General features: G+C 38.7%; 1 protein-coding gene across 1 annotated transcript in view; it reads right to left on the bottom strand.

The window, feature by feature from the left end:
* LOC135547542 (interleukin-1 receptor type 1-like) overlaps window positions 1-21,752 on the bottom strand; it is a 35,346-nt gene that overhangs the window by 6,151 nt on the left and 7,443 nt on the right. Inside the window, 2 exon segments of the mRNA XM_064976631.1 lie at window positions 78-330; window positions 17,890-17,967. Coding sequence (XP_064832703.1) covers window positions 78-330; window positions 17,890-17,967 — 331 coding nt within the window.

The following is a 21,752-nucleotide window of genomic DNA, read 5'->3' as shown; positions in this document are numbered from 1 at the left end:
GGAAAGATTTACACCACACACTCATATACACACACATATACACACACACACACAGCAGACAAATGTATAGCCCCTACCTCACAACACACTCATAGTCTCCAGCATCTTCCATCGTGATGTTAAAAATCCAAAGTGTCTTCCCCTGCACCAGAGTCTTTCCTGTCTTCCTGGTCACCTCTGTCCCAGTCCTTAGGTAATACCATGAGATGTTATAGGGGGTGCTGTGGTAGTTGAACCCATTGAGGTCCAACAGGGTGGATGTCAACATGGCAGCATCACCGGAAACTGAAAAGACCCGCTCAGTCTCTTGTCCTTTGTCCTCACAGAGCTCTGCAAACAAAGAGTCTATAGAGTAAAGACAAACATGCAGTACAGGGACTGTTTGAGGACCACCATCTTATTGAACTTTTCTAGGATATTGGAATTTTGGATGAAAGGCATGCCCATATTCAACTGCCTGCTACTCATCCCCAGAAGATAAAATATGCATATTATTAGTAGATATGGATAGAAAACACTCTGAAGTTTCTAAAAAGGTTTGAATCATGTCTGTGAGTATAACAGAACTTATGTAGCAGGCGAAACCCCGAGGACAAACCATTCAGATTTTTTGTTTGTTTTTGAGGTCACCCTCTTTTCAATGGTTTTCATTGGGAATACAGATTTCTAAGTGTCTTCCTTGCAGTTCCTACCGCTTCCACTGCATGTCACCAGTCTTTAGAAATTGGTTGAGGTTATTCCTTTGTGTAATGAAGAAGTACGGCCATTTTGAACGAGGTTCACTTCATGTGTACTGTTTGATAGAGGCGCATGACCAGAAAGCATGCTTCAGTTTATTTTCAATCTGTATTGAACACAGATCATCCCGTCTTCAATTTGATCGATTATTTACTTTAAAAAATACCTAAACTTGTATTACAAAAGTAGTTTGAAATGTTTTGGCAAAGTTTTCAGGTAACCTTTGAGATATTTTGTAGTCACGTTGCGCAAGTTGGAACTGGTGTTTTTCTGGATCTAACGCGTCAATTAAATGGACCGTTTGGATATATATGGACGGAATTAATCGAAATAAAGGACCATCGGTGATGTTTACCATGATTTGGTAAATAGAGGAAATTTCCACAACATTTGGTGCCGAGGAGGGGATGTGAATCTTCACTCGGTGACCGTTCCTATGATCTAGGTAAATAAATCATGCACGAGGGATCCCCTAAACTTGGTATCTCAGGGAGAACCACACTTCGGGAACGAAGCAGATGGACCAACCTTTGATCTAAAAGGAAGCAAGCCGAGTGGATACCACATCTTGAACTGAGTTTTTTTTAAGAAAAAGGTGAGCGAACCACACACAGATTTGAAGTCGAGTTTTTTAATTATGCCTGTTACATATACTCTGAGCGTGAATTCCTGTGTAAGGAAGGCACCTTGGCGGCGTAAGCAGGGCTGAGTCAGAGGGGAGTAATCTGGGGGTTTTGTGGACTCAAAAGATACTCTGCACTGTCTGGGTTGCCAGTGACCAAGAGCCCTCCTGACACTGAATTGATCACAGTGGGGATTTGGTTTCGGTCTGTCGGGGTGAGGGGCCAAGGGGGACTGTGTGTTCTAGGTGAAACACGGCACTTGGTGAAGCCCTATTGGAAGAAGGACCTCATTCTGTGCGTCTGTGTGATTTGTCTAAGTGACCCTCAGATGTGGTGAATTCCAATTATTTTAAATGTGCTAGCCAGGTATGCCCTGGGTTTACTCTGTGTGAGTATTTTGTTATGGGATCACTAGGTAATAGTTGTCGGACCGTTCTGTGTGAGCGGGGTAGGGTTGACTCTGTGTGGCCAAACCGTTTTTCTGACCAGTTCTGTGTGAACATATGACCAATCCTGTGTGGATGATCCTGCAAGTTCTGTGTGAACATTTGACCAATCCTGTGTGAATGATCCTGAAGGTTCTGTGTGAGTACCTAAGATTTCTTACATTTTATATGTATTCTGTGAATAATTTGAAATTATGATGATTTATATGTGTGTATAATCAATTACTAGAGATTTGCTAAAGTAATGCTGAGAATGATTAGATGCAATTTAAACCACCCATTCGTAGACGTACGTAGGTTTTGAGTTGATATCTTAAATGGATAATTTGATAAAGATGAAGTTTTTTAAGCACTATTAAAATATTCTAATATTCAGAGTTTTTGATTGTAAATAATCTATTATAATGTTTTGCCTGGAAAGTTATGGTCGCTAGTGTTTGTATAAGAGATAAATTGAACGTTTTCAATAGATTGTTTAGGTTAAATTGATAGACTAATTCAACTTAAAATAATAACGAAGCGAATTCTGATGCAAGACGATGTCTGTTCACTAAATTATCTGCTGGAATAATGTATTGAGAATTGGGTCGTATTTAAATGACTGTATCAATAGAGAAGACAGTCACCTAAGTTAAAGGAATTCTGAATGATAGCGGGGAATGGCGAAATCTTTTTCATTCTTATAGATTGACTGACGCATGTTATAATTTTGGCGCTGCGTGTGTTATTTTTAAAGAAATAGGATACATTTCATAAGTGAGAAGAGGAAGTTATCAAGTTGGGTTTTAATCTTACGATAGAGGTAAGGAAAAACGTTGAAATGAGAGGGGTTATATTTTTGCCCACTGGGGGAAATAGAAATAGGAAAGTTTAGTTGAAAGTATAGAAGAGAGTTAGTTGTTATGTTGGCTACTAATTGTCAGGGAAAGTTGCTGGAGGCAAGTAGATTGTTGTAGAATAACGTAAATTTGCGTTATTAGTTTGAATATACAATAACCTTACTCTAATTGTTTTGACCGTTGTTCAGGTACATTTTTTTCTGTATTTCTAGCAGCTGATTCGCTAGGTGGGCATCATAGATTTGTGGCGTTTATATTTACTGTATTAGGCTATGAGAATTGGGAGACTGGATGTCTGAATCATAAAACATTGTAAGGATAGATTCTGATGTTTATTGATTCTTGGTTTGGTTGTTTAAGTAACACCAGTTAATTTGAGCAGGAAAGTTCATGTAGTCTAACATTATAGTATGTTTCCATTATGAGGAGCAATGTCAGGTCATTAAAGGTGATTGCTGGATTGGGTAGTGTGAGAGCCCGTTGGAAGAAGACTAAACTAGTATGTTAAGTGGGGGAGTATCATAGATTTTAATTATCGTGTTGTTACCACAATAGTCAAAGCAATTTCATATGTTTTGGGAAATTAGCTTGGTTGAATATTGGTATTTGAGTTCCTTTATTATTTGCTTTTTAAAAGAGAGGTTGGAATCAAGTATGATGCCTTGGCATTTAAAATCAGATATCACCTGGAGCTTTTTCCATAAGTAGTTGTTTTTTGAGGAACATGCAGACTGTGTTTTATTGTATTGAGATGTAAACATGAGTCTCTGAGCAATTTTGTCATCTGAATCATTATGGTAGTGAGTTTTTGTGTAGTTTGTTATTTGCATGAATTTATCACTGTATCATCTGCATACATTGGAATTTCAGACCCTGTACAGAATAAAGGAAGATCATTAATGGATGTGCTGAACAGTATTGACCTTTGTGGATATCAGTGGGGGAAAAAATTAAGTTTATTTTTACGATGATGAGACAGCACCGACTTTTGAAGGATTTTAGATTTGTTTAAAAAAATCAGGATTGGTTTTTACTAAATTTATATCAACAGGTTGAAATTATTAGATTGCTGATTAAAAAAATTTTAGGAGTTGATTTAACTTAGTTAAACATTGTATCATACATAAACATTGATTTGATTAAAACTTATGATTAATGATTTGAGGTACAGTGGAATTATCATTCGGTTTGGTTTATAGTTCACGTTTGAGTTTCTGAATCGATGTAGTGTAATGAATACTAAGTGTTTTTGTGTTTTCTCCGGGAAAATGGATATTTCACTGTCTCTCTCTCTGGAATGTTTCCAGGGACTATACTCTTGGGGAGAGTGAGTGAAATTGAGGCCATAAATTACCACATTGAAAGGGGCACTCACCACATTGGGATTTTAATGAGTTTTATTTTCTGAGTTTTCATTACACACGCAAATTCTTTTGATAAAGGAATGTTCTGGGAACATGGAAATACAAAAATGTTGGAACTAGTTGATTATTGTTTGCAAATTGTTTTATATAGTGAAGCACTGCTTTGAAGGGTTTTGTATGACCTATGACCTTCTGATGACTTTCCGTTGTGGCTTGATCACCTGCATTGGAAAGCCATTTGGATAATAAATGTATGGTCATTTGTAATACTGCTTTCAAAATAATTTGTGTAATTGGTAAATATGTTCTTTAGCCATATTTGTAATTTGGACCACTATGAATGAAGGGCATTGCTTTTAACTAAGGGTATGCTGCTTTAAGTCTATTTTCCTATGACCATAGGGGTTAAATAATTTTTCTTTGTGGAGTTTTTTTCAGTTTAGTGATTTTAATTTGATTAGGTTAGTTGAAATGTTGTTTTACATGTGTTTTCAGTTTTGTTTTACATTACTCTCATACGGAGAGATGTGTGTAAAACATGGGGGAGGATTTAGTTGTTTGAGGGTTTGAATTGAAGTTATACAATTTAAGTGATATGTGAATGAGTGTATTGTATTGTTGAGTGTATTGTATTGTTGAGTGTATTGTATTGTTGTGTTTATTTTGTTCTATTTCCCGAGGTATAGGTCTAATTTCTTGATCCTTGGCTCTACGATGGAGTTGACAGTGAGATGGGGAGTATAAACCAATTTGAAAGAATAGTTTCAATAGAATGTTTTGATATTCTCTGTGAAATATGTTTAGATATGTGTATTAAGAATAATTGGTAAAAGTAATCATTTATCATGTAGTTAATGAACTGAACTAAACTGTTGTTCTGATCTGTTCTTTCGAGGTTATCATGAAAAGTGACGTCAGACGGTATCTTAATGCATGGAAGAGATAATTGGACCGAATGGTGTTTGTACCTCAAAACCCCCTCTAACTGGCTGAAGAAGGGTGACAAAGGCGTTGAAGGAGGCTTTCCAAACCACTTCTACCGAGAGAAAAGAACCAAGCCAGAAATTGGTGTACAGTATCAGATCTAAGCTATCAACTGCTTTTCTTTCATGGTTCTCTCATACTGTGATGAGTCCACTTGGAGTGATCATGGAGAAAGATCTGTTCTAACATTTTCTTATGATGCTGGTATATTGGTTGACGAATGGACAAGACATGAGTGGTAGAGATGTGACATTGAAATTGGGACATTATCATGGGTCGTCCGCTTTGAACTGTAAAGCTATCTGAAGAAAAACGAAGATGCCAGAAGATGCCGTGCCTGTGTAAGGGGGGGGGGGGGTGTTTGGTCAACGGTGCCATTTAAAATTGTTTATAGTTTTGTGGTATCAGGTTGATTGAAGAGGTCTACACCATGTAAATTGTAGTAATTTAGATTAGGAATGCATTGAGATACTGATCTGTATTATAATCATGATTGAAAAAGTTAATAGTAGAATTATGGGATAATTATACTGTATGTAAATCTGCTAATATTGATGTGTGTTAAATTGAGGTTTTTACTGTTGAGTGATAAGACAAATTTGAATCACTGAGGAATGCTATTCTAAATATTGGTTTGATAAATAGTTGGGTTGTTACTTATGATTTGGAATATGAATGATTTCAATGCCCTATTCTCTATTCCTGAGTATATTTCTGAGCATGAGGACTTAGAGGGATGTCTGTCCTATATGTTGTGAGGAGGCCTGTGTTTAGACACTGGTTCTCATGTAACTTAAAGAGCATTTATATGTTATGTTTTTATTTTCCTCAAATGGATTATTCTGTGTTATTAAACATGTGCAAGTTTGTCTTGTAGAATAAAGGTTGTAAATTTAGTTTCAGAAGAGAGAACGCTTACATATAAGCTAAGGTATTTGACATTGAGGAGATTTGAATTTTTAAATATTGAGTATGTAATTAATATTCAGATTTTTTCAGAAGGGACTGAGTCCCTTGAGAGGGGAATGTTAGGGAATAATCAGAATTTGTTTTTAACATATGTAAGATGTTTTATATTCATCATATGTTTGTAAGTTACTTCTCATCAAGAATGGTATTTTTATATAATACTGTGGCGAGGTTGCAGTTATCTGTTCTATGTCAAGACTAAGTTGCATGGGCCGCAGAGAGGGGAGAGGTCAAAGTGTCATCATGTGTAAACATATCTTTTGCTCCACAATGTCTGTGTGCCTCTGTGATCTTGTCCAGGATTGGTTGTATTTAGAATTGGTTGTATCTAATGTCAATTTGATATATGCATGTTGATATGGAGGATTGGTTTATGGTTCTGAGTTTGAGAAAGGAGACAAAACTGAATGATAATTTATAGCCAACTCTGTCTGGCTAGGGGATACTCCTCTCTGGAGTAAAGTCTTTTCTTTGTGTAAGCTCCTGGGACCTGTGGATTGTCATGTCGTCTAGGGGGGGGTGGATCTTCGCTATAAAGGATCCCATTTGCCATTGTGTGGGGGCTCTCAACTTTTCAGTAGAGATACTGAACTGTTGAGAGTCACAGAAAATGCTATAGAGCTCATATAATTAAAGATGGACTTTGATAACAAACTCTGACTTGTGTGTGTGGTTTGCTCCCATGATTTGGTAAATAGAGGACATTTCCACGACATGGAACATAAACATTTGTTATTGACCAAATACTTATCTCAATACTTTGTTATATACCCTTTGTTGGCAATGACAGAGGTCAAATGTTTTCTGCATATCTCCTCTAGAGCAGTGATGTTTTGGGGCTGTTGCTGGGCAACACGGACTTTCAACTCCGTCCAAAGATTTTCTATGGGGTTGAGATCTGGAGACTGGCTAGGCCACTCCAGGACCTTGAAATGCTTCTTACAAAGCCACTCCTTCATGCCCGGGCGGTGTGTTTGGGATCATTGTCATGATCAAAGACCCAGCCACGTTTCATCTTCAATGCCCTTGCTGATGGAAGGAAGTTTTCACTCAAAATCTCACGATACATGGCCCCATTCATTCTTTCCTTTACACGGATCAGTCGTCCTGGTCCCTTTACAGAAAAACAGCCCCAAAGCATGATGTTTCCACCCCCATGCTTCACAGTAGGTATGGTGTTCTTTGGATACAACTCAGTATTCTTTGTCCTCCAAACACGACGAGTTGAGTTTTTACAAAAAAGTTATATTTTGGTTTCATCTGACCATATGACATTCTCCCAATCTTCTTCTGGATCATCCAAATGCTCTCTAGCAAACTTCAGACGGGCCTGGACATGTACTGGCTTAAGCAGGGGGACACGTCTGGCACTGCAAGATTTGAGTCCCTGGCGGCGTAGTGTGTTACTGATGGTAGGCTTTGTTACTTTGGTCCCAGTTCTCTGCAGGTTATTCACTAGGTCCCCCCGTGTGATTCTGGGATTTTTGCTCACCGTTCTTGTGATCATTTTGACCCCATGGGGTGAGATCTTGCGTGGAGCCCCAGATCGAGGGAGAATATCAGTGGTCTTGTATGTCTTCCATTTCCTAATAATTGCTCCCACTGTTGATTTCTTTAAACCAAGCTGCTTACCTATTGCAGATTCAGTCTTCCCAGCCTGGTGCAGGTCTACAATTTTGTTTCTGGTGTCCTTTGACAGTTCTTTGGTCTTGGCCATAGTGGAGTTTGTAGTGTGACTGTTTGAGGTTGTGGATAGATGTCTTTTATACTGATAACAAGTTCGAACAGGTGCCATTAATACAGGTAACGAGTGGAGGACAGGGGAGCCTCTTAAAGAAGAAGTTACAGGTCTGTGAGAGCCAGAATTCTTGCTTGTTTGTAGGTGACCAAATACTTATTTTCCACCCTAATTTGCAAATAAATTCATTACAAATCCTACAATGTGATTTTCTGGATTTTTTGTTTTTGTCCTCATTTTGTCTGTCATATTTGAAGTGTACCTATGATGAGAATTACAGACCTCTACATGCTTTGTAAGTAGGAAAACCTGCAAAATCGGCAGCGTATCAAATACTTGTTCTCCCCACTGTATATTTGTATTTCACCTTTATTTAACCAGGTAGGCCAGTTCTCATTTACAACTGCGACCTGACCAAGATAAAGCAAAAGCAGTGTGACACAAACAACACAGAGTTACACCTGGAATAAACAAACATACAGTAAATAATACAATATAAAAAAATATACAGTGTGTGCAAATGTAGTAAGATAATGGAGGTAAGGCAATAAATAGGCCATAGTGATGGAATAATTACAATTTATCTATTAAACACTGGAGTGACAGATGTGCAGAAGATGAATGTGCAAGTAGAGATACTGAGGTGCAAAGGAGGTAGTTGGGTGGGCTATTTACAGATGGGATGTGTACAGGTGCAATGATCGGTAAACTGCTCTGACAGCTGATGCATAAAGTTAGTGAGGGAGATATAACACTCCAGCTTCAGTGATTTTTGCAATTCGTTCCAGTCATTGGCAGCAGAGAACTGGAAGGAAAGGTGGCCAAAGGGAGAGTTGGCTTTGGGGATGACCAGTGAAATACACCTGCTGGAGTGTGTTCTACGGGTGGGTGCTGCTATGGTGACCAGTGAGCTGAGATAAGGCGGGAGCCAGAGGGAGAGTTTCCCCTCCTGCTTATTTAGACGGGTTGTGAAAGTGTCAGAAAACCTGCCCAGCCCCCCACTCCTCTCCTGTGGAAAAGAGGGTGGGTCTCTGGCTGTCTGTCAGCTATTTGCCAAGATGATCCAAGGCCTTAGATACTCAGCAAGGAGAGAGTCAATATCTATTACAATATCTATGTTTGTGCAAGTACATTGATTGATTAATCTTATGCTACACAAAGAAAAATAAGTGTATGTACCCCTTTAGCAACATATCTAAACCTTTTATTCTGAGAGTGTACAGTAATACAAGGACCACATCAGGCCTGCAAGTCACATTATGTTGTCTTACAAGGTGATGTGTAATTCCTATTGAAATCCAATCAGTGGGTGGAGATCCAACAGTTGGAAAATTAATTCACCTGCAACCAGAATAACTGTCAGGGTTAGGAACATTAGGAACTAACTGATTTGAACTAAGTGATTGGATTAGTTTAGAAACATGTATGTAGTTTATCTTTGTGTAGTATACGATAAATCAGTCAATCAATGTACGTGCACAAACATAGATATTGAAACAAACAATTCTAAAATGTCAACTTGTAATAGAGAATGCTGGGAAGTAATTATCAACGTAGTTTTGGTTCAAAGTGATGTGTATATGTTTCAGGCCCCTGTATTAGAGTAAAACTAGGCCCTCAAAATAAGGTCTTATTAAAGACGTATGGTATTATGATGAATATATATATTTTTATGATAGCATTCACTTAGGATCTCAATGTGTACTGTGGAATGGTGCTGGAGAGGATGGCTGATGTTTTACGTGCTCCTAACCAACGGTGTTATTTTGTTCATTTTTTTGCGTTGTTTGTAACTTATTTTGTAACTTATTTTGTAACTTATTTTGTACATAATGTTGCTGCTACTGTCTCTTATGACCGAAAATAACTTCTGGACATCAGAACAGCGATTACTCACCACGAACTGGCAGAAGCTTTTTTCCTTTAACGAGTCCGACGAGATGGATATACTGCTTTCCCGGGAACAGGCCCAAATCCCCATCATTTGCGTGAAGAGAAGACGGAGAAAAAGGTGGCAGAGGTTGGGCTGCCAGCTAAGAATTCGTAGGTGAGCGAGTAAACCCCACTGCCATCCATTCTATTGGTAAACATGCAATCATTGGAAAAAATTGATGACCTACGAGCAAGATCAAACTACCAACGGGACATTAAAAACTGTAATATCTTATGTTTCACTGGGTCGTGGCTGAACGACAACATGAACAACATACAGCCGGCAGGTTTTACACTGTATCGGCAGGATAGAACAGCAGCCGATGGTAAGACATTATATCCTGTTGTCGGAACACAACAGGATATAATGAGGACTGCATGAAATATGTCTTGTATGTAATGAACATTTAAAAAAAGGGACTGATCTTGCGATATATTTTGGTTGTTTTCTCTTCTTTTTTTCATAAAAAAATAAATACATTTAACAAACAATTGAATCCAATGAACTGAGCAGGCTGGGCTGACTTGCTTATAATCTTGCTAGGACTTATGAGCATGCATGTATAAGATTGTGCTGTTATTATTTATATTAATATGATCTATTATTGTCATCCTCATAGATACTTATGTTATCATGGGACTGCACATTTTTCCCCTCTGATCAACACCAATTGGCGGCCAAGGGTTTGCCTTAGGACGCAAAGGTGCGTCATGAGTCAGGGAGATGGTCTGATAGTCTTAGCGACAACAGACCTAGATATGGGGGGGAGGTTTTAGTTGGTGGAATATTAGGACAATTGGAGATTTACAAAGTTGCAGCTACAGTATGCTAAACAGTGCAAATTATTATGGTACAGCTATATGGACACTTAATAATCATGGTGCTTTTTAATGGTAAGATTACAAACATTGGTTGTGGTAAGTATAATTGAAACTTGGGTATCATTACGGTAAGTGGGGAAATAAGTATAGCAAGTTATAATTGTAATGGCTTAGCAGATCATAAAAATAATATACATTTTTACATGGCTAAAAGAGAAACAATATAATATCTATTGTTTACAGGAAACTCATTCTACAAATATAGATGAGGTTGGGTGGAAAACTGACTGGGAGGTAGAAATATATTTTTGTCATGGTCAAAATAACTCAAAAGGGGTGATTATACTAATTAATACAAATTTTGATCCGATTGTGCAAACAGATCTGCAAGGAAGATGGATTCTTTTAAATATGCTATTGGACCAAAAACAGATCTCATTCTACAAACAGAAATCATTCTACAAACTATCAATCTCAAGACTTAAGGAGATCACAAAGTTCATGGATACATTAGAACTAGTGGATATATGGTTTAAAAGCCCAGACCTAAAGAGATATACATGGAGGAGGCTTCATCAAGCTATCCATCTTGATTACTTCCTCGTCTCGTTCCTGTTGGCATCAAAAGTTTAAAAAGTATTAATATGAGACTGAATGCGATCGTATCACCATCTAATTGGCCTCCATAAAACTCTTACAGAATTTCCACGTGGACGGGGATATTGGAAATGTAATCAAAGCCTATTGGATGACAATTTGTTCTTAACTAAGACAAAATAATTCATAATTTACTTTTTTGTACAACATAGGTACAGCAGATCCCCTTGTTGTATGGGACACTTTCAAATGTACTTTTAGAGGCCATTCAATATAATGCTCATCATTAAAACAAAAGCAGTTTAGGTCAAAAGAGATTAGACCAATAAAGGAAATAGAGGAATTAACAGCGCAGGTAGATGGTAATGGAAACTGTACTATAGCGACACAAAATAGGTTAGAGGAAAAACAAAAAGAAATGGAGGTACTTATTCAAGAACGATCAAGTGTAATGTATTACAAAAATAAAGCGAATTGGATGGAAAATGGGGAAAGATGCATTTTTGAATCTTCAACACAGAAATTCTACCAAAAATCATTTACAGAAACTCGTTACAAATGATGGTTATCCATGAAAGATGACTCTTTTCTTAAGTCCACAATCTGGATCCCTGCACAGTCTCATTGAAGATTTTGATCACTTTTCTAGCCTCTCTGAATTAAAACCTAATTATGACAAGTGTACCATATTACGTATTGAATCATTAATAAAGAGTGTTTACACTTCCTTGTAGTTTACCAATAAAATGGTTTGATGGTGAAGTAGACATACTTACCTCAATTAATTTCAATAGAAAATTAGCAAAAATAGATACGATTTTGTAACCATGGAGAGGTATGCTTGTCTATTTATGGAAAGATTACATTGATTAACTCTTTCGTCACAGTTGACTTACTTACTAATGGCATTGCCAACTCCAGATTATTTGTTTTTAAAATTATATGAGTAAAGAATATTTCATTTGATTTAGAATGCTAAGCCAGACAAAATTAAACGTGCCTATTTATATAATAAATTATTTTGGGGGGCTAAAATGATTAAATATTAAAGCTTTAAACCTCTCACTTAAAGCTTCAGTCATACATAAGATATACTTAAACCCAAAATGGTTCTCCAGTAGATTGTTAAGTAAAGTTCATCCTTTGTTAAAAAAAAGCTTTTTTCCGTCATACAGATTAGAACTTCACATTTCAGAGTAATTGAAAATTAAATTATCACCCTTTCTTAAACAAGCCATATAAAGCTGGTTACAAGTTCAGTTTTATCCTCCAGAAAAGATAGAACAAATATTACAGCAAATGTTATGGTTAAACTCAAATATATTGATGAATAAAAAACATTATTGATGGAAAAAAAATGTTTTAAAATGGTATTATATTTATTAATGATATTATGAGTAGAAATTGAGGAGTTATATCACAAATGCAGTTATCGAAAATATATGGGAATATCTGCTCAATCCAAATTTACAAACAACTGATTGCAGCAGTTGGAGGAGGCAAGTGGAAAAGGGAGAAGGTAGGGAACTTGTTTGCCCGCCATATATTAAAGATACAAATTGGCTGAAAGGAATTGGCATAAATAGAAAAATATAACAGTTTCATCTGAGGACAAAAATGTTGACAGATGCACCATACAGGCTGCAATATACATGGGATGAGATTTTCGATGTACCAATTCCATGGCACATAGTTTATGAGCTGATACAAAAAATTACACTTGACTCAACACTTAAGAGTTTTTCAATTTAAATCATTGTATAAAATTCTTATCATGACACAAGGCGAGACCCAGATGCTGACACAGGAGGCAAATGGTTGGAGTCTTACAATGTTTAATAATCCAAAAGGAGAAGGCAAGAGAATGGTCGTGGACAGGCAAAAAGGTCAAAACCAGATCAGAGTCCAGGAGGTACAGAGTGGCAGACAGGCTCGTGGTCAAGGCAGGCAGAATGGTCAGGGTCCAGAAACAGGTAATGGTCAATAGATAATTTGTTCTGGTATTGCCCCTATGTAGCTTGTTTCTAGTCACAGGTTCAGGAATGGTAAAAAAAATCACAACATGCTCTTAAAATTAACCTTACAAATAACAGTAGGGCGATCTGGAAAGCCATAACCAGTCAATAAATAATTTAATAATACTCGAGGAATGGTTTTCATCTTTAGCTCACAATCTGTGGATAATATCCGATTAGAAAGATTCAAACATTTTGTAAAACATCACAGCACAATTGAAAAATATATGGCACATGGAAACAAAACAAGGGTGGTCTATGGTGATAGGTGGGATGGGCTGAGAGTGGCTGAGGGTTGGGATTAAAGAGCTGAGGTCTATGGTGATAGGTGGGATGGGCTGAGAGTGGCAGAGGGTTGGGATTAAAGAGCTGAGGTCTATGGTGATAGGTGGGATGGGCTGAGAGTGGCTGAGGGTTGGGATTAAAGAGCTGAGGTCTATGGTGATAGGTGGGATGGGCTGAGAGTGGCAGAGGGTTGGGATTAAAGAGCTGAGGTCTATGGTGATAGGTGGGATGGGCTGAGAGTGGCAGAGGGTTGGGATTAAAGAGCTGAGGTCTATGGTGATAGGTGGGATGGGCTGAGAGTGGCAGAGGGTTGGGATTAAAGAGCTGAGGTCTATGGTGATAGGTGGGATGGGCTGAGAGTGGCAGAGGGTTGGGATTAAAGAGCTGAGGTCTATGGTGATAGGTGGGATGGGCTGAGAGTGGCAGAGGGTTGGGATTAAAGAGCTGAGGTCTATGGTGATAGGTGGGATGGGCTGAGAGTGGCAGAGGGTTGGCATTAAAGAGCTGAGGTCTATGGTGATAGGTGGGATGGGCTGAGAGTGGCAGAGGGTTGGGATTAAAGATTATATAATGTATTGTTGTTATACATAAAAGTACCATGTATTTAAAATGTATAGGTAAAATGTATGTTTTTGTAGCAAAAAAAGCAGTAAAAAAACGAAGATATTTGTCCTCCGAAGAGAGGTGGTGGAGGGGTTAGAAAAAAGACAAGGGGTGATGGTCTATGTGTATTTGTAAACAACAGCTGGTGCACGATATCTAAGGAAGTCTTGAGGTTTAGCTCGCCTGAGGTAGAGTATCTCATGATAAGCTGTAGACCATACTATCTACCTAGAGAGTTTTCATCTGTATTTTTTGTAGCTGTCTACATACCACCACAGACCGATGCTGGCTCTAAGGCTGTATACCGCCATAAGCAAACAGGAAAACGCTCATCCAGTGGCGGCACTCCTAGTGGCCGGGGACTTTAATGTAGGGAAACTTAAATATGTTTTAGCAAATTTACACCAGCATGTTAAATGTTCATCCAGAAGGAAAACAACTCTACACCACCTTTACTCCACACACAGAGACCCATACAAAGCTCCCTCTCGCCCTCCATTTGTCAAACCTGACCATAATTCTATCCTCCTGACTCCTGCTTACAAGCAAAAATTAAAGCAGGATGCAACAGTGACTCGGTCAACAAAAAAGTGGTCAGATGAACCAGATGCTGAACTACAGGACTGATTCTTCCGATGGCATTGAGGAGTACACCACATATGTCACTAGCTTCATTAATAAGTGCATCGATGATGTCATCCCCACAGTGACTGTACGTACATACCCCAACCAGAAGCCATGGACTACAGGCAACAACCGCGCTGAGCTAAAGGGTAGAGCTGCTGCTTTCAAGGAGTGGGACTCTAACCCGGAAGCTTATAAGAAATCGTGCAATGTCCTCCAACGAACCAACAAACAGGCAAAGCGTCAATACAGGACTAAGATCAAATCGTACTACAATGGCTCTGACGCTCTTCGGATGTGGCAGGGCTTGCAAACTATTACAGACTACAAAGAGAAGCACAGCCGCGAGCTGCCAAGTGACACGAGCCTACCAGATGAGCTAAATTACTTCTATGCTCACTTCGAGGCAAGTAACACTGAAACGTGCATGAGTGCATCAGCTGTTCCGGACGACTGTGTTATAACGCTCTCCGCAGCCGATGTAAGACCTTTAATTAGGTCAACATTCACACGGCCACAGGGCCAGACGGATTACCAAGACGTGTACTCCAAGCATGCACTGACCAACTAGGAAGTGTCTGAGTCTGTAATACCAACATGTTTCAAGCAGACCACTATAGTCCCTGTGCCGAAGAACACTAAGGTAACCTGCCTAAATGACTACCGACCCGTGGCACTCACGTCTGCAGCCATGAAGTGCTTTGAAAGGCTGGTCATGGCCCTAGACCCACTCCAATTTGCATACTGCCCTAACAAATCCACAGATGATGCAATCTCTATTGCACTCCACACTGCCCTTTCCCACCTGGACAAAAGGAACACCTACAGCTAAAGTTGGAAGTTTACTTACACTTAGGTTGGAGTCATTAAAACTCGTTTTTCAACCACTCCACAAAATTCTTGTTAACAAACTATAGTTTTGGTAAGTCGGTTAGGGCATCTACTTTGTGCATGACACAAGTAATTTTTCCAACAATTGTTTACAGATTATTTCACTTCTAATTCACTGTATCACAATGCCAGTGGGTCAGAAGTTTACATACACTAAGTTGACTGTGCCTTTAAAGAGCTTGGAAAATTCCAGAAAATTATGCCATGGCTTTAGAAGCTTCTGATATGCTAATTGACATAATTTGAGTCAATTGGAGGTGTATTTGTGGATGTATTTCAAGGCCTACCTTCAAATTCAGTGTCTCATTGCTTGACATCATGGGAAACTCAAAAGAAATCAGCCAAGACATCAGAAAATAAATTGTGGACCTCCACAAATCTGGTTCATCGTTGGGAGCAATTTCCAAATGCCTGAAGGTACTACGTTCATCTGTACAAACAATAGTATGCAAGTATAAACACCATGGGACCACGCAGGAAGGAGACACGTTCTGTCTCCTAGAGATGATCGTGTTTTGTTGCAAAAAGTACAAATCAATCCCAGAACAAAAGCAAAGCATCTTGGGAAGATGCTGGAGGAAACGGGTACAAAAGTATCTATATCCACAGTAAAACGAGTCCTATATCGACCTAACCTGAAAGGCCGCTCAGCAAGGAAGAAGCCACAGCTCCAAAACCAAAACCGCCATAAAAAAGCCAGACTACAGTTTGCAACTGCACATGGAGACAAAGATCGTACTTTTTTGGAGAAATGTCCTCTGGTCTGATGAAACAAAAATAGAACTGTTTGGCCATGTTGACCATCGCTACAGTATGTTAGGAGGAAAAAGGGGTAGGCTTGTAAGCCGAAGAACAACATCCCAACCGTGAAGCACGGGGGTGGCAGCATAATTTGTAGGGGTGCTTTGCTGCAGGAGGGTCTGGTGCACTTCACAAAATAGATGGCACCATGAGGTTAGAAAATTATGTGGATTTATTGAAGCAACATCTCAAGACATCAGTCAGGAAGGTACATCTTGGTTGCAAATGGGTTTTCCAAATGGACAATGACCCCAAGCATACTTCCAAAGTTGTGGCAAAATGGCTTAAGGACAACAAAGTCAAGGTATTGGAGTGGCCATCACAAAGCACTGACTTCAATCCTATAGAAAACTTTTGGGCAGAACTGAAAAAGTGTGTGAGAGCAAGGAGGCCTACAAACCTGACTCAGTTACACCAGTTCTGTCAGGAGGAATGGGTCAAAATTCACCCAACTTATTGTGGGAAGCTTGTGGAGGGCTACCCGAAACGTTTGACCCAAGTTAAACAATTTAAAGGCAATGCTACCAAATACTAATTGAGTGTATGTAAACTTCTGGCCCACTGGTAATGTGATGAAAGAAATAAAAGCTGAAATAAATCATTCTCTCTTCTATTGTTCTGACATTTCACATTCTTAAAGTAAAGTGGTGATCCTAACTGACCTAAGACAGGGGATTTTTACTCTGATTAAATGTCAGGCATTGTGAAAAACTGAGTTTAAATGTATTTAGCTAAGGTGTATGTAATCTTCCAACTTCAACTGTATGTGAGAATGCTATTCATTGACTACAGCTCAGTGTTCAACACCATAGTGCCCTCATAGCTCATAACTAAGCTAAAGACCATGGGACTGAACACCTCCCCCTGCAACTGGATCCTGGCTAAACAATACATGTAACAAGACATCCGCCACGCTGATCTTCAACACGGGGGCTCCTCGGGGGTGCGTGCTCAGTCCCCTCCTGTACTCCCAGTTCACTCATGACTGCACGGCCAGGCACGACTCCAACACCACCATTAAGTCTGGCTAAGGTGTATGTAAACTTCTGACTTCAACTGTATATATATTTTTAAATTATATTGTTGATGCAATTTCAATGGTGTTCGAGTTGCTTTTTGTGTTACCAAATTTTTAATGAGAGTATTTTACTGTATCACGTTTCACTGCATCCAAGTTACTTGACATAGGCGTTTCAAAGAGCTCTCAGTCAAGGCAAATTAATTAATATAATCTCACCACCCACTCAGCCTGTCTTTTTAAACTTCCTGGTAGGTAGCCATGAGATAAAAAGTACTTTTCAGAATGACTGTTCAGGAACTTTATAACTGTGTTTTTTTTTAACACAGGAGAATTTGCTCTGTGCTATACCTTTGAGAACACAAGAAACATGCACACAAATATTTTCCTGGTTGCTGTATCAAAGGATATAATTCCATCAACACCCACCAGAGGTCAGACTTAAGTAATGACAAAGTGAAGGACCATGTTTCCGGATACAGAGCTGTTAACTTGATCCAGTTTAATTCAATCAGTACTTCTAGCTATCTTCGTAACTTGGTTGATTAATTGATTGATTGATGGCTGATGAATTCTGTGGGTAAAGTTCATCCTACTTACCTCCTACTGCCTTGGAGTTGCCAGTGAGACAGAGGAGTGAGAAGAGCAAGAGCTGCAACCTCTGACTCCAATCCATAGCTGAAACAAAGAGACACACAGAATCACTTGTGAGTTTTAGTCACACATTGACATAATAGACTCAAACAAACTATCAGAATCAATGGTCCCATTATACTGTCCAAAATCTTCAGCAAGTGAAGTGATCAGACACACAAAAGTACCATGCTTCTTTCTGACCATCCACTTAATCCATTACTTGTCAACTGAATGTCTGTCTCCCACACAAACACACCCCAGAGCTACATAGCAAATTATCCAGTGCTAAATCAACACTGAGTGTTAAATTAGCACTTAACGTGTGGACCCCTATAGACATTGGAAAGTGTTAAATTAACACACTGCTTAGTGTAAAGAATATATATATATATATATATATTTATTTATTTATTTATTTAATACCCCAGAGTGTCTATTCTGTCAAGTGAATTTTAGAATTACAGCACTATCCATGACTGTATCTGTGACAGAGGCATAGTTGTTGCATTCATCCATTTTCAGTCCAATAGCCTTCACCAAATTAGATCCTTAGTGAATATGTCATCATAAATTGTTTTATGTTTAACTGCAAGTCAGTTAAGAACAAATTCTTATTTTCAACAACAGCCTAGGAACAGTGGGTTAACTGCCTTGTTCAGGAGCAGAGCAACAGATTTTTTTACCTTGTCAGCTTAGGGATTTGATCTAGTAACCTTTCGGGTAACTGGCCCAACGCTCTAACCACTAGGCTACCTGCCACCCCAGAGATCTGTTGTTGTGATCTTCTCTGTTGGAATCGTCAGTCCGTCTGCTGGAGAGTCAGTTCATCCGAGTCTCTCTCTCTCTTTCAAAGTATTTTGTGGTTAGAATGGATACTTTAGAGTACCATTCAGAAATGTTCTCAAAGAAAGTTGTCGGTATTCTCGTCCCAGGTTTACATAATTTCTAGCTACATACTAGTAATTAGTATCTAAGATTTGCTCTTATTCTGTAGGGATCGATAGTCTCAGAGTTGAACCGTTTCCAGCCGTGTAGCCAGTGCTCCATGTGGTATGGTTTTCTATTCTTGGTACTCAAAACTGTTCCACCTCAGTTTACACCGAGGTATGCATGGTCTAAACTATTCACAATCACAGCTCACGCTGTGGGTTTGCTCAGTCTAAAGAGGATTTTCTTAGGAGAGGCTTTAATTTGTAACAATAGAAAAGGCGGTTCCATGACGCCAGATCATGTCTGTGCTCATTGGGGCGGGCCAATGACTTAGTTAAACTTTAAAGGGAATACAATACTCTCACATTAAAGGTTTAACATGACATTACATCATTTCACAAATAGTTTCATATTTACTCAATCATATTATTCAAGAATTAGAAGCAAACACCATAATTGAGAAATGTACACATTCGGAATGGGTCTCTGCCAGGAATTTACAACCTGAGATGTAGGAGAGAGTGAGAAGTCCTGATCTATACTCAGAAAGGGCCACATCATGACATAACTAAGTTATCAACTGTGTGGTGTCACACTACTTATGTCCACTTGAAATGAGAGTGATATCAAATGTACATTCTGCTTCTACATTTTAATAAAAAAAAATATTTATTTATTTTTCACCTTTATTTAACCAGGTAGGCTAGTTGAGAACAAGTTCTCATTTGCAACTGCGACCTGGCCAAGATAAAGCATAGCAGTGTGAACAGACAACACAGAGTTACACATTGAGTAAACAATAAACAAGTCAATAACACAGTAGGAAAAAAAAGGGTCTATATACATTGTGTGCAAAAGGCATGAGGAGGTAGGCAAATAATTACAATTTTGCAGATTAACACTGGAGTGATAAATGATCAGATGCTCATGTACAGGTAGAGATATTGATGTGCAAAAGAGCAGAAAAGTAAATAAATAAAAACAGTATGGAGATGAGGTAGGTAAAATTGGGTGGGCTATTTACCGATAAGACTATGTACAGCTGCAGCGATCGGTTAGCTGCTCAGATATCAGATGTTTGAAGTTGGTGAGGGAGATAAAAGTCTCCAACTTCAGCGATTTCTGCAATTCGTTCCAGTCACAGGCAGCAGAAAACTGGAACGAAAGGCGGCCAAATGAGGTGTTGGCTTTAGGGATGATCAGTGAGATACACGTGGAGTTTGTCTGAAGTTTTGTTTGATATCTTTGCTTTATATCGTGTAACAACATATTGTCTATTTTGGATAATGTGCCATTGGCGATATGCATTTACCTTTTTACATTTTAGTCATTTAGCAGATGCTCTTATCCAGAGCGACTTACAGGAGCAATTAGGGTGAAGTGCCTTGCTTAAGGGCACATTGACAGGTTTTTATCTAGTTGGCTAGGGGATACGAACCAGTGATCTTTCAGTTACTGGCCCAGTGCTGTTAACTGCTAGGCTACAGCCATAAGGCTGGGCCTTGACAGAGGCACTACAGGATGTGGAGACAAGAGTGCTAGTAGGCGCCAGAATCAAATCTACATCTGTGCTCCCATTTGCCCATGTTTCTTGGAGATCATTTGAATGGAAACATTTTGTGATATTCAACTCGACCTGTGGTATAAGCACATTCATACAGTAGCTGTTCCATAACACTTCAAATGAAAGTCACTATACTGAAGGTGTTTGTGCACACACTATAAAGCCATATGACAAGGTTATGACGTCCGCCATTCCATTCAATTTAATAATGTGACACAGAGGATGGTAAATGACAAAACACCCTGTTATAACATCTGGTATGTAGACTCTTATGTAGCATGTAATAACATATGACAAAGTTGTCTTGCAGACTGTATAATAGCAGTTGTTACTGACAGTTGACATTAGAGAATATGACAACAGGATGAACAGTCATCTATAAAACCTATTATTAACTAGTTTTATTACATCTTATGCCGTTACTCACTACTATTCAAAAATACTTATGACAGCTTATGCCATTTGGTATAATGTGTAATATAGCTGTTATAAAGGCTTCATCAATAAGGACACATACAGGAAAGTGTTGACCGAAATGTCTGATTAACGGTTTTAGTCAACCAGCTACAGTAACAATTTCAACCCATTGAAATGGATGGTGAAAAAGCACCCTAGTGAGAGAAGTACAGCATTATGATGGTTGTAGTAAGTCATTTCATTACTGGACGATCACCAAAACCGGCATAGGGGAAAATGAATCAACGGTGTCAATGTAATTACTCATATCTGACATGATTGACCTCTCACAATGAATCTGATGACTGATGTTCAAGACGGAATGACTTAAGACAAAACAAAGTGAAGATTTGGAGTGATAAACTCAGCAGAGTGCAAAGCAAAATAATGCAACTCACAAAAGACCATAACAGAGAAGAACATCAAGACAGTACAAAATATACAATTCAAAAAAACACAAAATGTCATTTAACTGTCTGAACCCTAGTCAACACTTTACTCAGATGTCAACCACACACACCACGAAGACATCCTTTTTAGCAGGTTACTCGTCAGTCATCATGCAAGGCCACAGCTCTGTAAGCTATCTCTGCAACATGGTCCATGCTTTTTACTCCATGATCATACAGATTACGAACCAGCAACGACTAACACATTCCTAGCACTATAGCAATGCACATGGTAAGACAAGATAAGGTTCAACTTCTGTCACTTGCACACATAGCACAACAGTAATTCATTTGTGGATGGTGTTCAAACCTAACGCAATTATCTCCAAGCATATAAATGACAACATGGAGCGTGCCATTTGTGATAAGAGTTATAAAACCAGGAGGGAGTTCCTGAAACTTTAAAGGATGGATCTGTTGGATCCTGT

The sequence above is a fragment of the Oncorhynchus masou genome, chromosome 10, assembly GCF_036934945.1.
Source record: "Oncorhynchus masou masou isolate Uvic2021 chromosome 10, UVic_Omas_1.1, whole genome shotgun sequence".
Classification (NCBI taxonomy): domain Eukaryota; kingdom Metazoa; phylum Chordata; class Actinopteri; order Salmoniformes; family Salmonidae; genus Oncorhynchus; species Oncorhynchus masou.
This window is presented reverse-complemented; position numbering and strand designations above follow the sequence as displayed.